At 40.4% G+C, this 23,031-nt stretch overlaps 1 protein-coding gene across 1 annotated transcript in view; it reads left to right on the top strand.

Annotated features, from left to right (window-relative positions):
* The first annotated feature begins 6,676 nt into the window (after positions 1–6,676).
* LOC306826061 (transmembrane protein 132D) overlaps positions 6,677–23,031 on the top strand; it is a 28,868-nt gene continuing 12,513 nt past the window's right edge. Inside the window, exons 1-3 of the mRNA XM_079347136.1 lie at positions 6,677–7,161; positions 12,796–13,672; positions 22,391–22,528. Of these exons, the coding sequence (XP_079203262.1) occupies positions 7,089–7,161; positions 12,796–13,672; positions 22,391–22,528 (1,088 nt within the window). The 5' untranslated portion in view covers positions 6,677–7,088. The remainder of the gene's footprint in view (positions 7,162–12,795; positions 13,673–22,390; positions 22,529–23,031) is intronic.

The raw sequence follows: 23,031 nt of genomic DNA on the forward strand, positions 1-23,031 counted from the left end.
GCATGTCCAGTTTAGGGGTTGAGGCAAATTGAGACTGGGTGGACTATAGCTATTTCTGCTTCTTCAGCTATTGTAGCTAGCGTAGGCTGCTAGCATGGTCAAATTTTACCTATGAAAACTGAACGCAGTGCACAGCTAAAGCTAATGTCATAATTCTGAATTTAGCTTGTAATAATCACAACTGACCCGTTAATGATCCTTAATTTCAATTAGAGAGATACCTTTATGTTATTAAGATTCCCCCTGAAAGGGACATACAATACATTGTTCTACCCAATGACACAGCAATCAGCCTGAATGTTGTCATTTCAGTCTCAAACTCAAATAATAAATAGTAAATGATTGAGATGGATGAAAGTTCATAATGAGTCTTAGATGTGATAGGTATGCCTAATTAAGGCCTGAAAACAGCATCATAAGTTTAATTTCCTCTCCCACCTCCTGAAGATATCTAAACCTGGAATTAATGAGGCCATAATTAAAACATCGGGCTTCTGTTCGTGACTAATAATGTTAGCAGAAGACAAACTAACTCTTTGATGATCGCCTTAGATGTATTTTTTTTCCTTTTTTTGACGTCAAAAGGGATACAGATCTTTAGATGCCATGGCCTTTTTGTTGTTTTATGTCAGTATTGTTAACGTTTCTTGGATAATTGTCAAGATGGCAGCCTCAGGAAATATTTATCTGTCTCTCAGTGACATCAAATCTTCCTCATTAGGCAAAAAAAGAAAATATGAGAACGGGAGAAATGTTTGCGTCGCAGTGTAGTATGAAAACATCTGTTTTGTTCATCCATCTGCTATCTGCGTTTTCACACAGCTTCTAGACGGAGCAAGGAGGTGACAGCAGACTCTTTGTCTTTAGAAATGTTGCTTCAGCTCAATGGTTCTCAAGATCTTCTGCTTCCATAAACATCGAATTAATCATGAGGAAAAAGACTCTTTCAGTAAGGTATATTAAGATCATGTTGCCTAGTTTTTAAATTAGCCAACAACATTATTATTCATGACTCTTTCTTAGAGTACTTCAAAAGTTCAGAAAAAGGGTACGTGTCAACACAGACGTACGCCACAAGAGCTCAATCCCTCACACACTTTTTTTCATGTGAAGTGACGCAGTTTCACTCAAAATGCAAACGACGCTCAGCTGCTTCATGCATTTTAGTTATTTGTCGAGACATGTAAACATCAATTCTGTCGCCAATCAAGCGTGAGTGCCAATTTTCATGTAAAGTGGCTGCTGTGGCTGTGTTTAAACTGTGAGTTGATTCTTGTGTGTGTCTGTATTAGCCATGCAGAGGGCTGCGGAACCGAGTCCTGCCTGCCTGACTTGGTGTGTCTGATTTCTCTGTTGTGGTGGTGGGATTACTCAGGGGGATTAGCAGGATACTGGCAGCACCCATCGATGGGACAGAGATGACAGTTTCCCATCACGTAGTCTCTCACTTCAACCCCTCGCTATTCCCCGGACTTAAAGTGGCACAAACAGCAGATTACACGAGTACGACAGCAGGGGAACAAGTCACACATCACACTGCAGAGATTAGGCTGAACAAACTCTTTCTCGGCTGCCTGGGGGTATTCAACCCAAACATGGAGAGCTGTCTCTCATGGCCCAGTTTGAACTGGATTAGGAGGCTGCAGACAGTATTTCTCAGCTCAAGAGTTTGGAGAAAACAACTATTTGTATGCTATTTAAATAATGGACTGAGCTAATAATAAGAACGTTCTGTTATAGGCATCAATATGTCAACTCACGGCGTTGGCAGGACTTTCATCTTTGTCTGTGTCGCTATCACTGCAGAAAATAATGCTGATTCACATTCTGCACTTCTAAAGACTGTTAAATATCAACACAAACACTATGGATCTCCTGTATGGATAATCTTGATGCATGTTTGTTCTACGTATGTCCAGTAGTACAGTCCTTAACATCTCTACGACTCTGGGTAACAAAGAGAGACCAAGCGTCTGTGTATCCCACGTGTGTGAGTTTGTGTTTGCTCAGGTTTTTTTTTGCCTTGTACCATTTTAAGTTTTACAGACTTGCTGTTAATGTTTGAAGAGCATCTTATGTGGGAGTGCAGAGGAGGCTGCACATACATGCAGTATAAAGAAGAATGTGGTCGCCTCCCTCCTATTAAGGACACAAAAGCCATTTTCTCTGTTGTCTAATAGGAAGAAGCATCCAGCATATCAACGATTTGTCTACTGCTGTTTTATCTGCTGAGGAATGTAATGGAAAAGTGTGCTATAGTTGGATGAGTAGTGGGCTTGTACTTCATTGTAGTTTGAAAAATGTCGTCTCTTTGAAGATGCATTGTTTGGGAACATATAGACCCTACAGCAGGTGGGAGTATCGCTCACTGTAATTATAAGAGGTGACTGACAAGGTTTTATGAAGAGTTACTTTGATCTAAAGATAAAATGAGTGAGTTTCTATGATTGTATTCTTATTGTTGTTTGTTTTGCAATACTGTTTGTTCCTTTGTTTCGTTCACTTCCTGCAAAATGAACACAATCTCAACCCAATTACAAATGTCTTCTCTTTGTATGTAAGGGACATTGTAGAACTAAAAACTCTCCGCCAAGTTTTAGTGTTACAAACTGTTGTGTTACCAAAAGTCATTTTTAATCTGGATACTTTTCAAGCAGAGCAGCACAAGACACCTGTCCTGCATTCAGAGAAAAATATTGAGATTTACAAATCAACATGATATCAGGCTTCATGTGAGTTAATTAACATTCTGAAACCTTTAGCATTGTCTACAGGGATGTTGATTTATTCAGTGAGAAACAGAAACATTTAATTACTTTAATTACAAATCATTAAAAGTTACCAAAACTGTGAAACTTGCTCTGAACAGAATTCTCGGCTCAAGTTCATAATTAAATGTTAGTGAATTAAAAGTTTGTTGTGCAGTTTTTACAACTATGTTAAAAGGGCTACGTTTTTGGTCCCCAACTCTTTCTCTCACGCTTTTCAGGAACACTTGCCCCATCATTGTAACCACTGGCCCAAGAACATTCCTTTGATATGGATATTAAACGTGAAGAATTTATTCTCAAAATGAAGAAATGGAAATTCTGGGCAGCTGTGGGTCACTTTATAGAGTCAGTAGTTTCTCAAACAGGTGGTCGGGGGTTTGATCCCCAGCTCCTGCAGCAGCATGTCAGATGTGCCCCTTTTTTGTCAATACCTTTTTTTTAAAAACTGTTTTACACTTTATGCTAAACAAAGAGGCAGATGCTATAACATTTAAAGAGGCAGGTTAGTTGTCTACTTGTGCTAAGCTATAGTGATCCCCTGATTAACCCTCAGTATTTAAACTGGTCCATTTCCCTTGTTGTTTGCCAGATTGTTGTTTGTGCTTCTGCCTGCCTTGTTTCCAGCCTGATTATTATTGCCCTTTTTTGGATCTTCGACCTGTGCCTGATGCCTCTGTACTTTTGCCTGGTTCTCCTGATTTTTGGTTTTCATTTTTGGAATGGACTACTTTGCCTGACAGATTAAGTACATTTTCAGTTTTTGCCTTACTCCTGCCTCTGCTCTTTGATTCTGCGTGTGGGTCTTCTCTGAACTGTAACAATATCAGACAGCTTTTAAAAAAGTGAGAAACAGGTCTGCCAACGTAAAGTATTTAAGCCATTAAGAACCAAACAGGGAATATTATTTCTCTAAAACGTTTCTATGGTAGAGCTCAGTGTAGAACAAGAACAAGAACAAGAATTTCTAGTGGACCAGTACACATGGTGACAGACAGGACTATGAGGATCAATTTCAACGCATACAAACACAAAAACAGTCTACCTATGACTCCACACATTCAACCTTCAATGGGTACTTAAGACAATACTGTGAATGTATGTAAATGTGAGTGCACACATTTCCTGAGTTTGTGAGAATGGGGACATTAAAGCCAAGTGTGTGTCTGAATGCACCTCAGCTGAAGTCACCTCTTTCTGTCAGACAGAAGGATGATGTACATTGAAAACATATTCCCTTCCTCGTGGCACACACATCTATCACCAGTTTATGGCCACTCTCCTGCATTCAGGCACATCTCAGCTGTGACATCCATCTATGTCAGCATCCTGACTTGCATATCCAGAGGCTGTGTTGTTTCTCTGTCCTTAAGTGTTCATAACAAATTATTGACAGGCTCCCCCATATGTTTTCTCCACAACTCTGAGCTTTTGTGGAGGGTTTTTTTTAATGGAGAGTTGCTGGAGGAAGGTCACGGAATTCAATTATTTTTTTTTTTTTGCACAGCTTAATGCTATTTTAACGGGCTGATGAATGTTTGACGCATCTGACAAGTGAGTCTCCTTGAAAAAAAAGCATGCAGTTCTCATGCAAGAGCATATGTCTTTTGCTGCTATTTTAGGATCGAGACGGGAGATAACTCATTCATTTAGCTGCCAGTTCCTCGCATAAAAACTGTTTAATTTATGTAGTAGAAAAACAAGAATGTTCTGTTTTATTCCATGTTATGTAACATTTGTACGCATGTATGACAAGCATTCATGTCCTCTTTAAATGGCCTTTGTCTTTATCGCTATGTACCGACGTGTAAGCTGCATCAGAAGTGCTAGAACAATTTTTTGGGATGTATATCTCCTCAACTTTTCCAGGTTGCTGTCTGAGTGAATGTTTGTAGCAGGTAAATAGAGATGGATATACATGATCCTACAGCAGCACAATATAGCATGCTGCAGCAACCCCAACACACAGATGCTGCTTCTGCTATTGCTGCTTATCACAGTGCTGCAGTGCTCAGGAGGACTCGTATAAGCTCACAGCAGACACATGTGGCGACTTCCTTCTGTCTCCCTATACTTAATCCTCTTTTTTCAGTCAATAAAGACCCATTTACAATTACAACTACAAGTCTGCAGACAAGTTAGGGTTGTAGCAATGACAAAAGTCAATTTGAGCACCAAGATACAGGTTAGATTAACTTTATTGTCCCATTGGGAAGTTTGCCTTGGACAACAGTTTTGGTGTAGCATCATATAAAAATACATTCATTTATCAGAAAAAAACATGTCAATATAATAATTAAATTCAAATCATAAAGATGAAATAATTAGGATTATTATAATTAAGCAATTAAGAGTTAGGTACAGCTACACAAACAGTATACACACATCTTACAGTGTTGGTACTGTTGAGGGCTTTGATGGACAAGGGAACAAAGGTACTTTTGAAACGGTTGTCCCTATAAAGGGTCTGTCTGAGGGGAGGAGCTGTTAATCAGGGTGAAGAACATGAGATAGGTCTGAGATTATTTTTGTGCCTGTCTGATTACAGTTTGTTGAAAGATATCCTGAAGGCTGGGATGTTGATGGACTCCCATGATTTGCATGGCTGTCTTAGTGAGTCTGTTGATTTAGGCCTTTGATTGCACAGTCAAATTTCCGAACCATGCAGAGATTCTATATCAAAGGAGGATCTCTGCACGGTAGAAGAGAAGCCGCACTTGGCGGGACACACCAAAGGTCCTGAGTCTTCTTAGGAAATAGAAATTGCTGTTTTCTCCTAAAAAGTATAATAATTGCATGTTATCCAACTAAAACCTCCACGATGTTCCTAAAACACACTCAAAGTGTTCCCAAAACTTGCCCTCCAAATATTCAATGCGGGTACATTCATGAATATAAATTCCCTCATCATTTTCTCTGTTGACAAAATGAGCTAAAATGAGTTGGAAGCAATATAATTTCTGACGCAACTGGGCTGCAAGCAAATTTCAGTTATTCACCTTTGGTTTCCTGACATGGAGACCTCTCTTAACCATCAGAGGGCACTAAAAACCCACCTGATGCTGTCAACCATTCAGGGAGCATTAAAGTGTAAGTACCGCTGCAATTAAAGCGGATCTATTTTTTAAAGGGCGACATGTAAAATAGATGTTGAAGAGGTGTTATATTTAAAAAGTAAGAACTGATGTCTACATTTGAATGAACAATAATCAGGGGAGTGTGATTTGAATAAATCTTCTAATTAGTCTGAGTTGCACTGGTTGACTATAAATAATAACAGTCAAGATATGACAAGATTGCAAGTCTATGTTATAATAATAATAATGACCTCCGGTGAAGATTTGAAAAATGAACATCGCGGTGTTGTCGAAGTTTTACAAATAGTTCCGTGAGGCATCTTATCTGGAGCTATACAAGACACCAACAATGACAAGGCGCTCGTATGTGAACATTTTTGACCAGAACTTGTTAACACCATACCTTGGTCTATTAACTAACATGTTATAAGGATATTTGCCCTCTGAAACACTTTGTTTTCTTTTATCCACATTTTTTCACCTAAAGCCTTAAAGTGATTTTGCGAGTTTTCAAAAGTAACTTCAATTGCGGCCATGCATTCATTTTTTTTTTAATTGTACTCTTAACAATTATCATCCATGATGGCCAGAGAGTCCGGCTCACTGTAAGTTCACTCATGGATTTACTATAATTCGGTGATCAAAAATCAGCAGACATTTGCCCCCGTCTCGTCTGATCATGTCTTCTGACATGACATTCAAATCAACGCAGGGTTAATCCTGCCGGCTGCGTACATGAACGTGGCTTCCTGAGCAGATGAACTGTGACAGATGATGAGTTTAGTGCCCTGAGGATTGCGCACAAGTCAGTCAGTGATCTGCTAACAGCCGTTTAACACCGCAGAGTCTCAGCCGCGCCGGCAGACCGGGAGACCGAGTCATTCCGGTGGAGTTTTTTTGTAAATACGCGTACAAGGGAACTATTGATCGAAACAGAATATTTGTCTTTGCATTCTCAGCCGAGGATCCTCACTCTTTCTGACCGGACACTAAAGTCTCTCAAGGATACACCTCCAGGAGGTTGCGCACAACTTTTACGCACAAACCTTCCACTGAATCGATGTGTTGTCGGTTTTAACTGCAACACGGACTGAACAACAGATTTGCTCCCACATGTGTGATTATTTTAAGTGCGTAAACAGCAGAAATGGATGAAATGGTCCTCTCCATGCTCTGCTGAAACAACAGTCAGCTACGGACACCGGGAAGTTTCCTGGAGGAGCGAGCCGCGCCGGATGCCAAAATGATCCATTACTACCAGAGCTGGAGGATCTCACACATATTCTTTGCAATAATTACAGCGGTTCTTGCACAAGGTTAGTGACCTGAAATTAATTGCTTGATGGTTGTGTTGTGTAATAATCAGTCTGCCGTTCAGAAAAAAAGTTAATAGTCTTCATTCCAAAGTGCAGTGAATCAACCTGAAGCTCGTTTGACCACTGTGATTGTTTATGCCTCAATTATGTGTATACGATATATTTATTTATTAGAACAGCAGAAAACAATCAGATTGCACTGTTTATATTTTGCACCCTACTAAAGGGAGCTGGGCCCTCTCTCAGCAGTGCCATGCCAGCATTAAAAACAGCCTTCTCTAGGGGTCTAAATAATATATAAATGTCCTCATTTGTGCCAACATCTTTCATCTCACTCCATGTGATACATCGTTTCAGTGAGTCAGACATTAGCATATATGTCTTACTTGAGGCAAAGAGGTGTCACTCCTGTGAGGGGGCTATAAAACATGAAGGATGAAATTTGTCTGGGGTAACATACTTTATATTACAACCTGAGCAATGTCTTAATGCCTGGTACTTTGTCTATGTACAGGGAAGTATCACGTTCCCTCATGAGTGCCCATTAGACAACTGGCAGAGCCAATTTTACACTGAGGCAAAACAAGAGGCAGGCAAAATAAAATCCCAACTTTGATCATGAAAAAAATAATTTAAAAAAACACATCACAAAGACATTTACTGCAGAGCCTATCACTGCTTCATAGATGACTATTTCCTGGGAGGGCTGACTGATTTATCAGGATCAAATGATAACGAAAATGGAGAAATTGAGATTTTTTTTTTAAAGCAGCTTTAAGAGTCTCATTGGACACAGCAATCCAGACCAATCACTGCACAAGCTTAGCCCCTCCCGTCCCTCCTCTCTCCCTCGCTCTCCCTCGTCTCTTCTTATCTCCTCCATCCTCTCACTATCCAGAGCCTTACAAGCTATATGATAAGCACATCATATTTGTACGTTTGTTTAAAGGACTTTCTGAAGCATGTGTTTGATACAATTGTAATTCTTTCAAGTCGGCTTAGAGTAGAATGTACGATTTAGTGATAGTGTTGTAGTCTCATTTCTATCTTAAAATGCATTCGATAAGGCGTTTTGTCTGTATATTTTTCACTGTGATAACATAAATTAAATTGCATAACAACTCATGAGTAAGAGAACCTCGACTACAAATCTTAATGTGTCACCACTAGACTGTTTTGAACCCTTTCGCTAACATGAAATCGGTTCTGCACATGCTGACAACTCTACATTTGGAAAGCCAAGTTCAGAATACGTTTTGATGAAGTCAAAGTCTTTGTGGCTTTTCATGTAGTTAAGACCACACAGTCCAATTAGGCATATGCATAAGACACTGTATCATAACGCTGCTAGTGTTGCTAACATAAAAAGCATCTTCCAGACCTTTAACAGACTTTATGACCTTTGATAATTAACCACAATGCTGAAAGATGCGCCAACTTTTTGCAACTTCCCAGGAGTACTTAACTTGTCTTTCCTCTCTTGTAAGCCTCTCTTAACATACACACATGACTGAGAAATGTATAAATGTCTTACAAAACACTAAAATGGTTATGTTCAAGGGCCTAATTAACAGGACACTGTGAAATCCTGCTGAAACTTTAGGTGCTTCATTAAAGGTACTGGAAAGGTCATCCTGTCAAATGATGAAAAAAAAAAATCAGTGTTAGCATTAGTTTAAAGAAAGAGAGGGCTGTCTTCTATGGGCGTTTAATTAGTGTTAATACAATTTGGATCAATGTTATGTTTTGACATTACAATGTTTATAATAAGTGCACTGCTACATGTGACCCATTGAGTTTACATAAAAAATGCTCACAAACTAAAAAAGAAACAACCTGAAAGTGAAACTTTGAGACTAGCAGCAACTTTAATCCCTCAATTACTGATCAAAATGCAGACTTTCACTGTTGTCTTCTGTGGTGCCATTGGGAGTCGCCTCACTTCTGCAAGCTGTTTTGCACATATGGTAAAAGTCATTACTGCACATTAGAATTCAAAGTGGATGCTCAGGCCATGTGCAATTTAATACAATAATACCAAGATTGATTACAATTGGAGAAATAATGCTCAAAGACAAAAACGCTGAAAGGAAGTTAGTTGACCTATGAAGGGATTTTAATTTAGAACCTGAAGACAAACTGCAGGGCAAAATGTAACTCGTTAAAAACAGCAGTGTTGTTATTAAAACTGGTGATGGGGAACGCTATTTTGAAATGAATCTGTGGCTCTTAATCCTTAAGTAAACGTTGCAGCTACTTAGATACACCACAGAACAAAATATCAGTGTGTGCACTTTAGTTTTTAAAGTAAAGTAAGATTAGGCTTCTGGCCATGTTTATTTTAGGGCAAGATAATAAACCACTTACTGACTTGATTTGCAAAAAGCGCCTCAAAAAAACATAGCAAAACTGATATGTGTTCTAATTTGAAGAGCCACATTTATTTATGGATGAAAAGTCCAGACTGAAACTCATTTTCTATACTCATTCACTGATACAATAGTGTTGGTTTCATAATAAGGGCAAAAAAACAACTTTTGAATCGAACTTTCATCCAGGGAGCATTCTCATTGAGACACAGTGAGAAAAAGGAACACAGATGTGACTATACTTATGATTAAACCACAGACATTAAGGGAAACTCTTGTTTATTTTCCACTCAGAGCACTTAACCTAAATACTGCTGAAAAATAAAACGATGCATTGTACATGTTCAGGCTGCAGGAGAGCAGCCATGAAGAGGTGGCTTTTAGAATCATCTGCATGGCAACACTGATGCTTTCTGACTCAGCCAAGGAGTAAGAGAAGCTCAGTCTTCAAAATGAGTGATTTTAAAGGCTGGCACAGCTGGTGCAGCGGATTTGCTCTCATGTTTATCAGTCGAGGGCAGGACTCTCATCATGATGAGAGCGCCATAGAAGAAGAGTTTTGCTTGCCTTCTCTTCTTGTTATCGGAGTGTCTATTGGCAAAGGAGAAGGATGTACCTCCTGGCCTGCCATGAATCATAAACAAACAAACAGCGCCTGCAAAGTCTGCTATCATGTTCACAAATGGATTGCGTGCTTTGTATGCCTCATTTAAACGCTCCCCTTTGGGTTTCACGAAAGGAAAAGCGTGTGAGACAACAAGAGCACGGCTGACCAATCACACCCGACAGTAAAGGGACGAGCTTGCATGTGAATTTTGCTACATTGGCGGTGCTTTCTCCCTCCTGGAGAAACTGAGCCAGTTTATATTCACTCCAGCCCGAGCCGCTGCCAACACTGGTATTAAACAGCACATCTGTCACTGCGGCCACTGGAAGGCTAAGCCAGGACAGCCCCCGTCCCTTGCACCCAGCACACGGCACTCTCAGGCAGTGTTTCGCCCACTCGCAGAACATAACTGACACTCTCCAGAGGAAAAAAAGATGCCGTTGTCTTCTTCCGAGGGCAGCCAGGTTGACATGATTGTGACACATACAGTATAGTTATTGCTTTGGTATCTGTCACACATCATGACGGGCGTTCAAAGACAAAAAACAGAGGAGAAAATGATAGACGAGCTGTCAGATGGCAGCAACCATAAGGGACATGACCACTGTCATTAACATAAAAAGGCAGCACGCCTTCCACAATAGATAGATAACAATTAATAATTCAGTGATCTGTCATCTTTTTGTCTGTCACACATTCGTCTTAGACTAGTACTGAAATACAAACATGTCCTTTTTTTGGGTGCTCTAGAGGGATGATGTTTTGTTTTAGTCTTAGAAGTTGTTTTTCATATGCTAATGCAGCCTCATCCATTTTGTCGTAATCTGTAGAGTAAACATCAGTGTTTTTCAGCCTTAATTCACCAAGTAGGGCAATTAGCAAGCAGATCAACAGTGCACACTCAGGTCAACTGCTATAATCTTCATAATTCCATAAAAAATGGACGTTTAATGAGGACACTCGATGGCCGGGTGACCTCTGCCTATGCGCACTTCTCCGCTGATGCAAACAGTCCCCATTAAGCTTTTAAACCCAATCAAAGGCGGTTTGTGCTTGTTGTTGATTTTTACTCACTTTTAAAAAAAAAAAAGCTCAGTCTATACACTCGATGTCAGTGTTTAAAATGAAACCATCTTTGCAGTCATTGTAGATAAATACTGTCCAAAAACATAACCTCCATTTCCCTCGGGATCAATAAAGTATCTATCTATCTATAACAGGTGATGCAGAAGTATCAATCTTACTGAATTAAATACATTATATTAAATCTTTTGCCGTCTTTGTTTGCTCAATATTCATCAAAATTCATCTCACATTCATATCGAGCAGTATTTCTCACTTTTTTTTCCATGGGGGATCTGGATAGTCATAGCCTGATGACAATCTGCAAAGCCATTTTAATCCCACTTTTTGATGGCTGATTTCAATCTTGTGCCAGATGTATGAGATCCCACCTTTCCTCTCCATAAAGTGAAAGCAGATCATCCGTGAACGAGGTGAAAGTGGGGCAGATGCAGGGATATATGGAAGTATAACAATTTTGCATGGCCGGCTATATTCTGTAAAACAAATTCAATCCCTTGCTCATTTACTCTTCATTGGCTGTGTTTCATTTCACACACAGCACAGCCTGAATTAATAAATGTATGAATAAATTGTTCAACCAATAAGTATTGGTGCCTATAAGGATCACAATGTTTGAACTTTAAATTAGCTCATCACACCCCCTACTTTAAATCAATAGATTCCACACTAAATAGAGTTTTAATTATGTCCTGTATACGAGCAGATATCTGAACATGATAAGGGACTGTATATAAATAACAAGAGGCTGAGCCAGTCATTGTCATTTGGTGTGTAGACTTGAACATTGAGTGTAGACGTGTACAGCCTTGAAGAAACGTAGGAAAATGAGTTTAAATGTCCTTCAATTTTAATCATTTAATCATTTTTAACTGTAAGGTGTAAAACCCTTTGAAATGACAGTTTTGTCTCTGTATGTCAATGTACGTTTGTCGATGTGTTCATTTCATGGTTCAGAGAGAAAAAATGGAGATATAAAGTGTGACTTTAAAATATTTGAGTGCATGATTAAACACAATTGTTAATTTTAACATGGGTAACATCTTTGTAAGTATTCTTAACCCCACACCCTCACTACAATAGAACATGTGTTTGCAGTCTCTTTGAAAAGCCTCTGCTTCTCAGTCCTTCAAATTGCTGCTGCCTCACATCCGAAGCTTCTCTTGTTCAAATTTACTTCATTTCACTTATGTGCTCTGATTCAGACATTCAAAGGTCAAGCTCACAGGCCTTTTAGTGTAATACCTTGATGCCCCACTCAGTTGATAAGTTGGCCTTGGCTTACTTTTTTGCTCCAGTGTTAGATCCTGGCACGCACCTGGTATTTTTAATGGTATTTTATTATCACTTGTCAAGGTGACTTGAAGTAATTTGGTCTAAGATACAAATGAGTCATTTGGTTGTTTTATGAAGAATTCAAGTAAAATTGATTGATGAGGTTTTCATTCTCCCATGGAATCACACACAAAGTGTAATTAATGTAATGTAATAAATGTAATGAAGTTACTTGGAAGTGTGCCTCCACAACATAAATCCCCAGGTTTTAATCTTAACTTGTCTCTTTTTACTTTACAGATTTGAGCAGTAAAGAGCTGACAGATACAAGGAGTCCAGTGCCTTTCCCTGCCTTCCTTCCAGTCAACTATGAGGTGCGAGATGCGGATTATCTCTTCCTTAAGGAGGCTGGGCAGGACTTCATGAGGAACTCCAGCATGCAGAGTCACACGCAGCCCTTTGTTATCCTCAGAGCAAGCCGACAGCCAACTGTCAACGCCAGCTACAGCTCCATGTCCACCGAGCAGCTTCTGCCTCTAGACCTGGTCCAGTCCGTGCGGCTGTACAGTGCTCCCGAGGTCTTTACCTTCAACTGGAAGATTCAGGCCTTTGTGCTGACACCACGTGTTTTCTCCTCCAAGCCCAAAGTGCGGGTGCTCTTCTATGTGGCGGGGAGGGACTGGGGCCGTGAGGAAGGAGCTGTGGACGAGTTACCATGTGTGACAGTTTATGCATTCTGGCAGACTCAGGAGGTCAGGGGTTCCTGCGCTATCGGAGGCGAACGGGGAACCTGCATGGCTGAGCTTGCTCCCCCACCTAGCTGGTTTGCTTCGGGGTCAGAGAGCACCAGCAGGGAGAGACAGGACCCGTCTGCAGGGAACCCTGTAGAGCTTTACTACCAGGCACAGCCCAAGGTTAACGGGAAGTGTAAGTCTGCTGATGGGAGTCGCTGGGGCGGCTCACAGCAGCAGGCGGAGTATGTTCCTGTCACGCCTATGCAAAGGATTGGCAGCGTAAGACTTCTGCAGGTGCCTAAAGGGATGGCAACGCTTTCTAGACTCAAGCTCGGCAATGCCATCGTCATAAGGACGTCCTCAAAACCGCTGAAGAAGACTGACATCGCTACCTTTTACATCCTCATGGCCAGCTCTGCTCAGCTCATTAACTTCACTCTCAGGTAAGAATGTGTCTGCTGTTGCCTCAGAGTTTGTATGGGTCATGAGAGTTTATGATAATAAAATGAGCATTGACTTCTCCCTGATACTGCTTTACTTTTGGGATCAGTTATCTGTGGGTGGAGCAAGCAAAAAGTCAAGGAATTTGGCATAATTTACATTGGCAAATACCAAAAGTATGCAGTAATGTGTACTGTATGGCTTCAGTTTCAAGGGATATTGTTGCTGTAAATGATTAGAAATAAATGTGTATTTTTTTTAATCAAAGTGGAATCCCTGGAACACAAGGTAATCACTTTCAGGTAGGAGGTAACGAGAATCAGAACATTTTAAAAGGTCAAACTTGCTGTACTGTTAGGATGCATCAGAAAACTAAAAGTCCTGTTATCTCGAGAGTGAGCTCAAAAGGTTTGAATTCTCATTACTGACCAGTTTATGATAAGAATTTAAAACAGCGTTAGTCTCCCACTCCAGTATTTATCATAGATCAAGTGCCATTAAAGATAAGGGAATATTGGAGAAAATGAGATTCAGCATGGATTATGACATTTCTCTGAATACGATGGAGGTTAACCGTCCTTCTGGGAACTGCCATTTATTATTAAAGTTAAACGAGCAAAACGCATGTTTGAGTGAGCACATTCTGATGACATTAAGGGCTGTTCGGAGCGAGGGCTAGTCATCGAGGGTGACAAGGATCAAATGAAATCACGAGGAGGTTGTGACTCATGAGCGTTGTGCTTTAAAGGGAACACTGAGGATCTGAGTCATCCATATAACACAGATCTCACACACACATATCAGATGTAGAAAGATCAGAGGATTAAAACAAATAATTAGAACTATGGGCTCTCATCTTTAAGAAAAAATAAAAATATCGTGCCTCCCCTCTCCATCCTTGGAGGCTAATTTTGTAAAGGAAACTTAAAAAAAATAAAAATATATATATATATATTTTAAAGCTCCTGCAAGGCACTTTTTGTTTGTGTTGATCTTGGCACCCTCTTTGGAAAAAGCAGTACCTCTTATCATGTCAGTCACTCATCCTTAATAATTTCATACGTGTCATTGCCAACCAAACAGGAGCTTTAAGACAAAAAACTCATAAATCCCAAAGACTATAAAACAAACAAAGAAATGAGATCCGCTCAAGACGAATCGGCTTCTCAGGGTTTATTTAGACTTTTCAGGGCGTTTTTCTTCACTTCAAGGGGGAATGATGCAACATGGGAAATTGGCACCTTAAAAAACTGGAATAAATGTCTCCTTATTGCTCTCACAGTTTCCTTGATAGTTTCCATGGTCAGCCGCAGCGTGATACCTTTTTTTATTATCATCATCCAGGCGGAGATCAAAGACAGACAAGTTGCAGCGTGGCTGTTTTTTTCCGAGGCTAGCTGTCAGAGGGGTTGAGTAGAGATTTACGCTAACTTGATAAGAGGCTGATTTCTTTTTTTTTATTCTGTATCTGCTTCACTCTGAGCCGGTGAATAATGGACTGTCAGGAATCTTTAAATGCTGTTTCTTGACATGTCTTAGTAACTCGTGTGGTGCGTGTGAACATTTGAGTCATGAGTAATGTATGTCATAAATCTTTCCTTTATGTTGTTGGTTTCATTTAAAACATTGTAATAACGTCTTTCTTGTGATAGTTTCGGGGTGTCCTGAATTTGGAACCAGCTATCTCAGAAGGTCCTTGAAGGCACCACGTCCAAAAGTGTGTTAAAGTTCCATTCTGTCCTCATGGATTGAAACTCACAGCGCTGCACAATCAATACTTCCTGAGCGATAAATAATTTCTGAGTTACTTCCGCCTTGTCTTGTCCACACATGCTTCAGTGGAGGTGAGCAGGTGTGGAGACAGTCATGGATTATAAATGACTGTTTCACCTGGTCCTGCACTGCCTCCTCTGCTCAGAGAGTCACTTACTGAGATCAATGGTGAATGCTGGAAAAGGTAAATATTGATTGAGCAGACAGCTGCGCGGATGCACTCATCCTCTTCCTCAGGCCCAAGATTCGAGTTTGCAGAAGTCTTTCTGCATTCATCTCGGGTGTTTGGGACTTTTTCTGGAACCAAAACGAGAGCAGAGAAACATGACGCTGAATGTGTTTCATCCTGAATTTCATGGGTTGTCTCTAAGAGGGCCTTTGCATTGTTTAATTGAATTTCAGACCTGAACATCTCTGTGTTTTTTAGGGTTCGAGAATGTGTTTGAATAAATTAACTGCTCTCCCTTTCCTTCTGTCTCTATATATTTTTTTTGAAGCATTGAAGATGATCCCTCACTGTTTGCTGTCACTTTTAATCATTGCTGTTAAACTTTTCAGACCAAAAAGACAGAAAGCAAACATTTAGCAGAAAAAAACGTAGAAAGCCTCTGGTAGAGGCCTCTCTTCTTCTCCTTTTTTTGACTTTGCTTAACTGTCTTTTTTCCTCCTCTCCGCTCCCTTTCTCATTTCCTTTGTTTTAGGCATTCAACTTATCTTCCCTTTTCCAATGTTTCTTCTTTCTTTTCATTAATTTCCTGTGCTTTCAATTGTTCTTATATCTTGCTGTCTTACCTCCTCCTTCTTTGTCCTCCCAGTCAATTTTGATTTCTTTCTTTCCTTTTACCTCCTCTCTCTCTGTGCATCTCTTAATAATAATAATAATAATACATTTAATTTGTAAGCGCTTTTACGAGGGCTCAAAGGCACTTTACATGTAAATAAGAAATCACAGTAAACAGTTAAAAACAGTAGAAGAACATTAAAGGACAGAGAAACAGAAAGAGAAGAGGGGAAAGAAGAAGTTAAGTATTAAAAGCTAGTTTATAGAGGTGGGTTTTGAGCATGGTCTTGAAAGTTGGGAGGTGTGTGCAGGAACGGATGGGTTTGGGGAGTGAGTTCCAGAGGGAGGGGGCAGCGATGGAGAAGGCTCTGTCTCCCCAGGTTCGGTGCTTGGTCCGTGTAGGTGGGGAGAGGGTGTTTCCTTTAGATGAGCGGAGGTCACGGGAGGGGGTGTGGTGGTGAAGCAGGTCAGTGAGGTAAGGTGGGGCCAGGTTATTTAGTGCTTTGTGTGTGAGGAGGATGATTTTAAACTGTATGCGGTGAGTGATGGGGAGCCAGTGCAGGTCACGGAGGACGGGGGTGATGTGGTCTCTGGAGCGGGTGTGGGTGAGCAGGCGTGCGGCTGAGTTCTGGATGTATTGCAGTTTATTGAGGAGTTTGGATGGTAAACCATGGAGGATGCTGTTACAGTAATCCAGTAATCTTGTAGTCATTTAACCTTTGGGCAGTTGTATAAATAGAACTCTAATTAATAACTAAACCCTAAAATTATTATTTTTTCTGCTCTGCATAAACATGTCATCACCTGCCCAGGGACAATAGATGGAAATTAGCTAAACAGGGGTTAGCTAAATCTGGTACAAAGCATCTCTTCTCTTCTGAGACTAATGTTTCTTTTTGTACAATGTCCCTGATTCAAATACACTAAAAAACTAAACTCAACTAAACATGTCATCAAACACTCACTCGTTCTCCAAACTGGCGTACCGCTGACCCTCTCCCAGCTTATCAGCACATTAACAAGCCGTGTGCAGCCGCTCATCAACAGCTGTCTGTGCTCTTTATCACTGTCTGAATGTCCCATTAAGCTTTAGTTAATACTCTCTCATCAGCATGATAAACCTGTTATTCATGTCTGTTGCTGCAGTCATGGGACAGACAAATTTGAGGTCGATTGAAAAAAGACAAGCCACACCTGTCCACTCTGGCAAAATGAGGCTGTCAGCCTGAGTGAGAGTTTGATGAAGGTCATAGATAAAGTAATGTACTCTCACATTAAGGGTAATATGATAACTCCTGAAATGTGCGTGTATGACTTAATCTAAGTTTTGTTTTCCACTAAACAGCCATTACTATGGTGGAGCACAAAATTTTGTCTGCTTAGAGGAGTTTTATTGAAAAGTGCGATGTGTCCATAAATAAACCTGAGCGTCTGTATCTACAGGACACTGTGTCAGCGGGCTTTTTTACCCAGCGATACTAATCATTCATCTGTGTGACAAATAGGACTTTTATGTCCATTTTTAGTGCCAGGGTGCCTGCCATCTGGCAGCAGTGTTGGCGTGAACGTGTCCCCGACTCCATAAGTACGATGAGCATGTTGCCTATGGCCGGCCATCAGACTGGCTAAACTGTGGACATTTGACTGCATAATTAATGATTGCATCTGTTTCTTATTGCACCTGGGTTCACCAGTGTTACTGTTGTCTTGCAGTGATGTGTTCACAAAGACAAAAATAGCCCCAAATTGATCTGAGGAAAGTGATTACAAACTCTACATTGAATCTTACATAGCAGCCGTGGGGATGAAATATCTGAAGCTCACCCTGAGGTTAAAATCTATCTTGTAGGTCTTTAATAAGACACGCTCTGTTTTTTGTTAGATTATATATCCACTTTATTGAATTGCCTTGTTGTTTTATTTATTTTGTTGACCCTGACTCTTTGATCTTTCAAACTGGTTTAAAGAAAACAGCATTCAGTAAGTACATGAGAGAAGGGAGCTACATGATGAAGCTCGAGGGCCAACACGCTCTGCTTAGAGTGTATTTGAAAGTGTTTGTACCTATTTGTGTGACAATTCAGTGTGTGGCAGCATTTTTACGTGAAAGCGTGTGTGTGTTGGTGAATGAACAGTATGTAAAAGGTGAAACAACAGTGTCACTCATGCCTTGCCTGGTCACAAGTGAGATGGATGGCAGGTGCAGCACCTGAGAGCTGCTTTTCTCACACACTGTCAGCTTCAGTCTCCACAACCATCCATCTTCTCTGGCCCTGTGCCTCCCCCATGCCTGCCCGCCTCCTCCAGGCACACTAACCACAGCAATGGACACTGGTTACTACTGCCAGAGCTCTAAAAAGAAAAAATGCCTCTTCCAGTCACAGGGGGATGTTTTATTTCTTTTACACCAGAGAGGCTGAGAGCGAAAAAAGTGCTTCAGATAAGTCTTCTTGTTACTGTCACTTTTTATTCGTTAAACTCTGCTCCACTTTGCTGAATACACAGAGGTCTTTCACCACAGCGGGGCATGTTATGTAGAAGTCATTACTAGATTAACGGTCCTCCTGGTCCGTCTCATTAATACACCCAGCCAGAAATTCCACTTACCTCATCGATTATGCCGGATTAATTTTTTTTTCTCCATTTAAAGCAAGTAATCACATTGCGCTCACAATTCTCTACAGTCAGAAAGAGTGCTGTAATTATATACTGATGAACAAGTGGGGGAAGGCGGCTCTATGTTGAAAAGAAACCGCTTCTTTTGATGAATGTTGCATGTGTAGTGTGAAATGCATGCATAGCTTCTCAGTGACATTTGCTCTTAGATTTAATCTCAGCCAAGATTCGACACGGTAAACAGAGCAAGGAAAAATGCTAACACAACTCAACCTCAAACACGTCTGAGATGTCTGAATCCAAGCAGCATCCAAAGTGAAATAAGACCAAACACCTGTTGGCTAGCTGCTCAATGGATAGGTTTGGGCTTTTGTTGAAATGCAGACATCCATCATTGTCTCAAACATATTCCCTGTGGTGTTTTGCTCTCCCAGCGTCATATATTGTGTGAATTAGCTGTCTCATCCCTCGTAAACATGAAAACAAGACAAGGGAATCAACATTTTCTGAAGAAAAGTTTCTGAGGCACTGAAATGAAACATTGTATAATATGATAATCTATGACAACCCTAAAGACTGATAAGTAGGGACGAAAAGAGAAATCGTGAGGCAGTTAAAAATTGATTCAAAGGTGGTTCACATCGGTACTCTGAAAAATTAATCGCAATAATATGATGAGCGTCAGCAGCTGTAGAGCAGAGGAGGTTGGTTGTTACAAGCAAGCGTTATCATGCTCATCAGCTGCAAAGACCGAACCAGACAAGTTGGTTTGCAGCCCTGCTCGCCCAAACACATGCAAGACTCAAAGAGATGACGAGGTGCGTGGGTTTTTTCAGGAAAAAATTTAATAAATATTTTTCTGTCATTTCATAATTTTTCTTCAGACTGAACCCAGTATCGTTAATCTTCTTATCCTTACTGATAAGCATACGGGGGGAGTTGCAGAGTATAAAAGGATAGGATGTGATGCGATGTAGTATGCAGTATGCAAATCGTGACCATGCAGGACAATGATAGTATCACGATTCAATGATTCATGTGCTTTCTGGTATATTGGAAGAAACACATATAACGATAAATGTAGCTACTGTATCTGATCAACAAAAGAATACAAAAAAAGGTAAATAGTTAAAGAGCTGGATCCATTTTTTTTTTCACCTGAATTTGGTCCTTCACTCTTTGTCTTTGCGCTTTTCAACTTTATCCCTCTGTCAACTTCTGCAGCCAATTCATTTTGAACCAAGTTACCCTCATTTTGTCATAAAGCGCCAATTTGAAGACTCGTGAAGAAGGAGGCAGTGAGTCAGATTGCCAAATCTGTTCAGAGCAGTGTATTTCTTTGATCATTCAAAAAAAACAACAAAAAAACGATATTTGGCCCCAGCGATTTAATGACTGTATCACACAAGTCAGGGCATCAATTTGATGGTGAAGGGATATTTTGTCCCATCTCTAATACTAACAGTGTGTATGCATGTTCAATGGAGGCTGCACCTTCAAAATTAATGTTATATTGGGAGTTGGCTTGTTTAGGTTCACAGTGTCTAAGCATCCCTTCTGAGGTAAAAAAAAACATATCTGGCAAACGTTTGTTTCTCTTATTCTGTACAAGGTTTGAAGATACATGGAAAGTGAATAAATGGGCCGTCTATGACTTTTTAGTCGAACATGTTCTCTTGCAGCACCTGCTGGCTCGGGAATACTACAAAAGTTCTTTTGCTTTGCATTAAAAAAAAAAAACCTGCATCTTCTTGCATGTTGGAAATCGTACGTCACAATCATAGGCTGACCCACATACATTTTTCATGGAACCTAAGGCGTGTTTAGCCGCTGTGGCTCTGCTGCCTCCTGGGAACCGTCTGGCTGATAACAACAGACTGGTTACCTTCCTCTTTTCGTGCAATCTGATGCTCAATATACAGAGGGGATTTTTTTTTTATCCTAACACCAAGAACAGCTTGGTGTTAGGATAGCTTTTGGCTCCCCTTTGCTCTTTGTGCTCAGGGCACAGTTGTGACGTTCTGGCTTTGTCAGGTCAGAGTGTTTCACGTCTGTTGTTGTGACCTCTGGGGTAAAAGTGTGAAAAGCAAAAACTTTGCTGAATATGGCCATTAAGCTTCCACTGACTCATATTCAAACTGTTTCATTCAGCTGTGTGCAGCCAATAGAAAAATAGGCCAGAGGACCTGCAGGTTTTGGTTTTTGGGACTGTCAGAGAAGCAGGAGATTTCACCTTTTAGCCCTCTGCTCCCTGCTGAAGCTCTGTTGAATATCGAAAAAAGACTTAACGTGGTCATCCCTTTTTTTAATTTAAAAGCAATTCTTTATTGTCTAAAGCAGAAACTTCAATGCAAAGAAAGGCCACTTGAGACCTGTCCTGCAGATTTAATCTTGGATGTGCAGATGTTTGTGACGCACTGGCTTACTTATGCATTCTCACACAAATATGCAAAATGCACTGACAGAACTCCCCACAAATCCATTAAGCTGACATGCTTCATATTTCATTTAAGACATAATAGATGTTTGATAGACTGTTTTGTTTCCTTTTGCTGGGAGCAACTGGGAGCAATGTCTCCTCCTCTTTATTTTACTTTGTAAGTGATCTCCCCCCAGCCCAAATCAAGAGAAGTGCTCAGATTGTTGTTGCTCATAGATTACACCTCCTCCGAGACACAAAATGCACTAAATCACAGTTTATCTCAGAGATCCAGTGAGTAATCGCATAGCATTACATGCAGATGAAGAACAACAATACACAAGGATGTTGTCTTCATTGAATATCCAGCGAGGCACATCAGAAATTACACTTGCTGAGAACAGTCCAACGGACCATTAGCAATAATACAAGAGAGGACCTGTTTACACGTGTGCTTCCTCTGGCCTTCTCAATACTTGCAAAAGAATATCTTATTAACATTTGACCTACAGCAGGCTGCTTATGCCGAGGAAACCCACGAGGATGGTCGTGTTCTGCTGCATAATGCTTTCTGTTTGCAAATTAGAGGCTGAGAAAACTAATGGTCTATTCGCTTTGTTGAAAAAAATTAGTGCACGTAATGATACAAAGGGAGAACAATGTTTCTCTGCTGTTTGCTATGCACATGTGAATAAGGGCAATTAGAGGGTGGAGTACGGGTGGTACTAAATCATTGATTTCTGACACTATTTGCGTCCTATTTTTATTGTGATTGATTGCTCCTCTAAATACTATAAATATTCAGTTTCTATGTCAAGCATATAAGGTGGTCCTGCTTCCATAGAATTGTCTTCTTTTTGCGATCACCTGAATAGGAAGTTTGAAAAATTCTTAGTCTGACAGAAACGTTAGTTTTGATGTCGAAGGTCAAATCTAGCATAAAGGACAAAGATCTGGAACTTCACACTTCTAAACTAATAACAAGCGGATTGTTTAGATCGGTTTGCTTTATCCTCTAAATAATTAATCAACTACTTAAACTTTGAGAAAAACAACAATTCATGGGCTGAATTTTTGAGACGTTTCCCCTTTTAAAACATTCTTGACCTTTTTGTTTCTGACTTTTCACAGAGCGACAGTAAAGAAAGGCGTGACCTTTCGAACAGCGACACCCAGTAACTCTTTACTGTGGGACATCACTCTGGATATGGGTGCAGATGGAGCCATTGCTGTGATTTGTCAAAGGAAGGCCCCCATACCTGGGAAAAGGCAAGTCGGTTCTATTCACATTCATTTACATGCCAGTGAATGTAACTTATCTGCATGCGTCTATGGTGTTGCCACTGGGAAATATATTGCATATTTATAAGCCTAAATCGCTGTAGACAAATAACACACCAAGGTATGTCCTGCAAAGCGACTCAGCATTTGTCTTTGTGCCTGTGGAGTAAAAGTCACACCATCTGTACAGCACAAGACAGAACACGGCTTTCTGCAGAAGTGTTGTATCCTGGGAGGACATCACTAAAACTTTCTAAGCACACGGCTGCACATGTTTCTGTTAAGCTGCCCCTGTAAACAGCTATTCCTTTTCCCCTTTACAGCCCACTTTACGTCCACTTTAATCATTTCTATTTGTTTACAAGCCAAGCACACGCATGCATCCATGGCATGCAGTGTGTTTAAGCCTTTGACTCAAAACAGGCAAACGCACAAAAAACTGTGTTGAGCCATTTAGGAGACGAACACTAAAGCTGATTACAAGACACCTG

This window comes from Symphodus melops (genome assembly GCF_947650265.1).
Source record: "Symphodus melops genome assembly, chromosome: 1".
Taxonomy (NCBI): domain Eukaryota; kingdom Metazoa; phylum Chordata; class Actinopteri; order Labriformes; family Labridae; genus Symphodus; species Symphodus melops.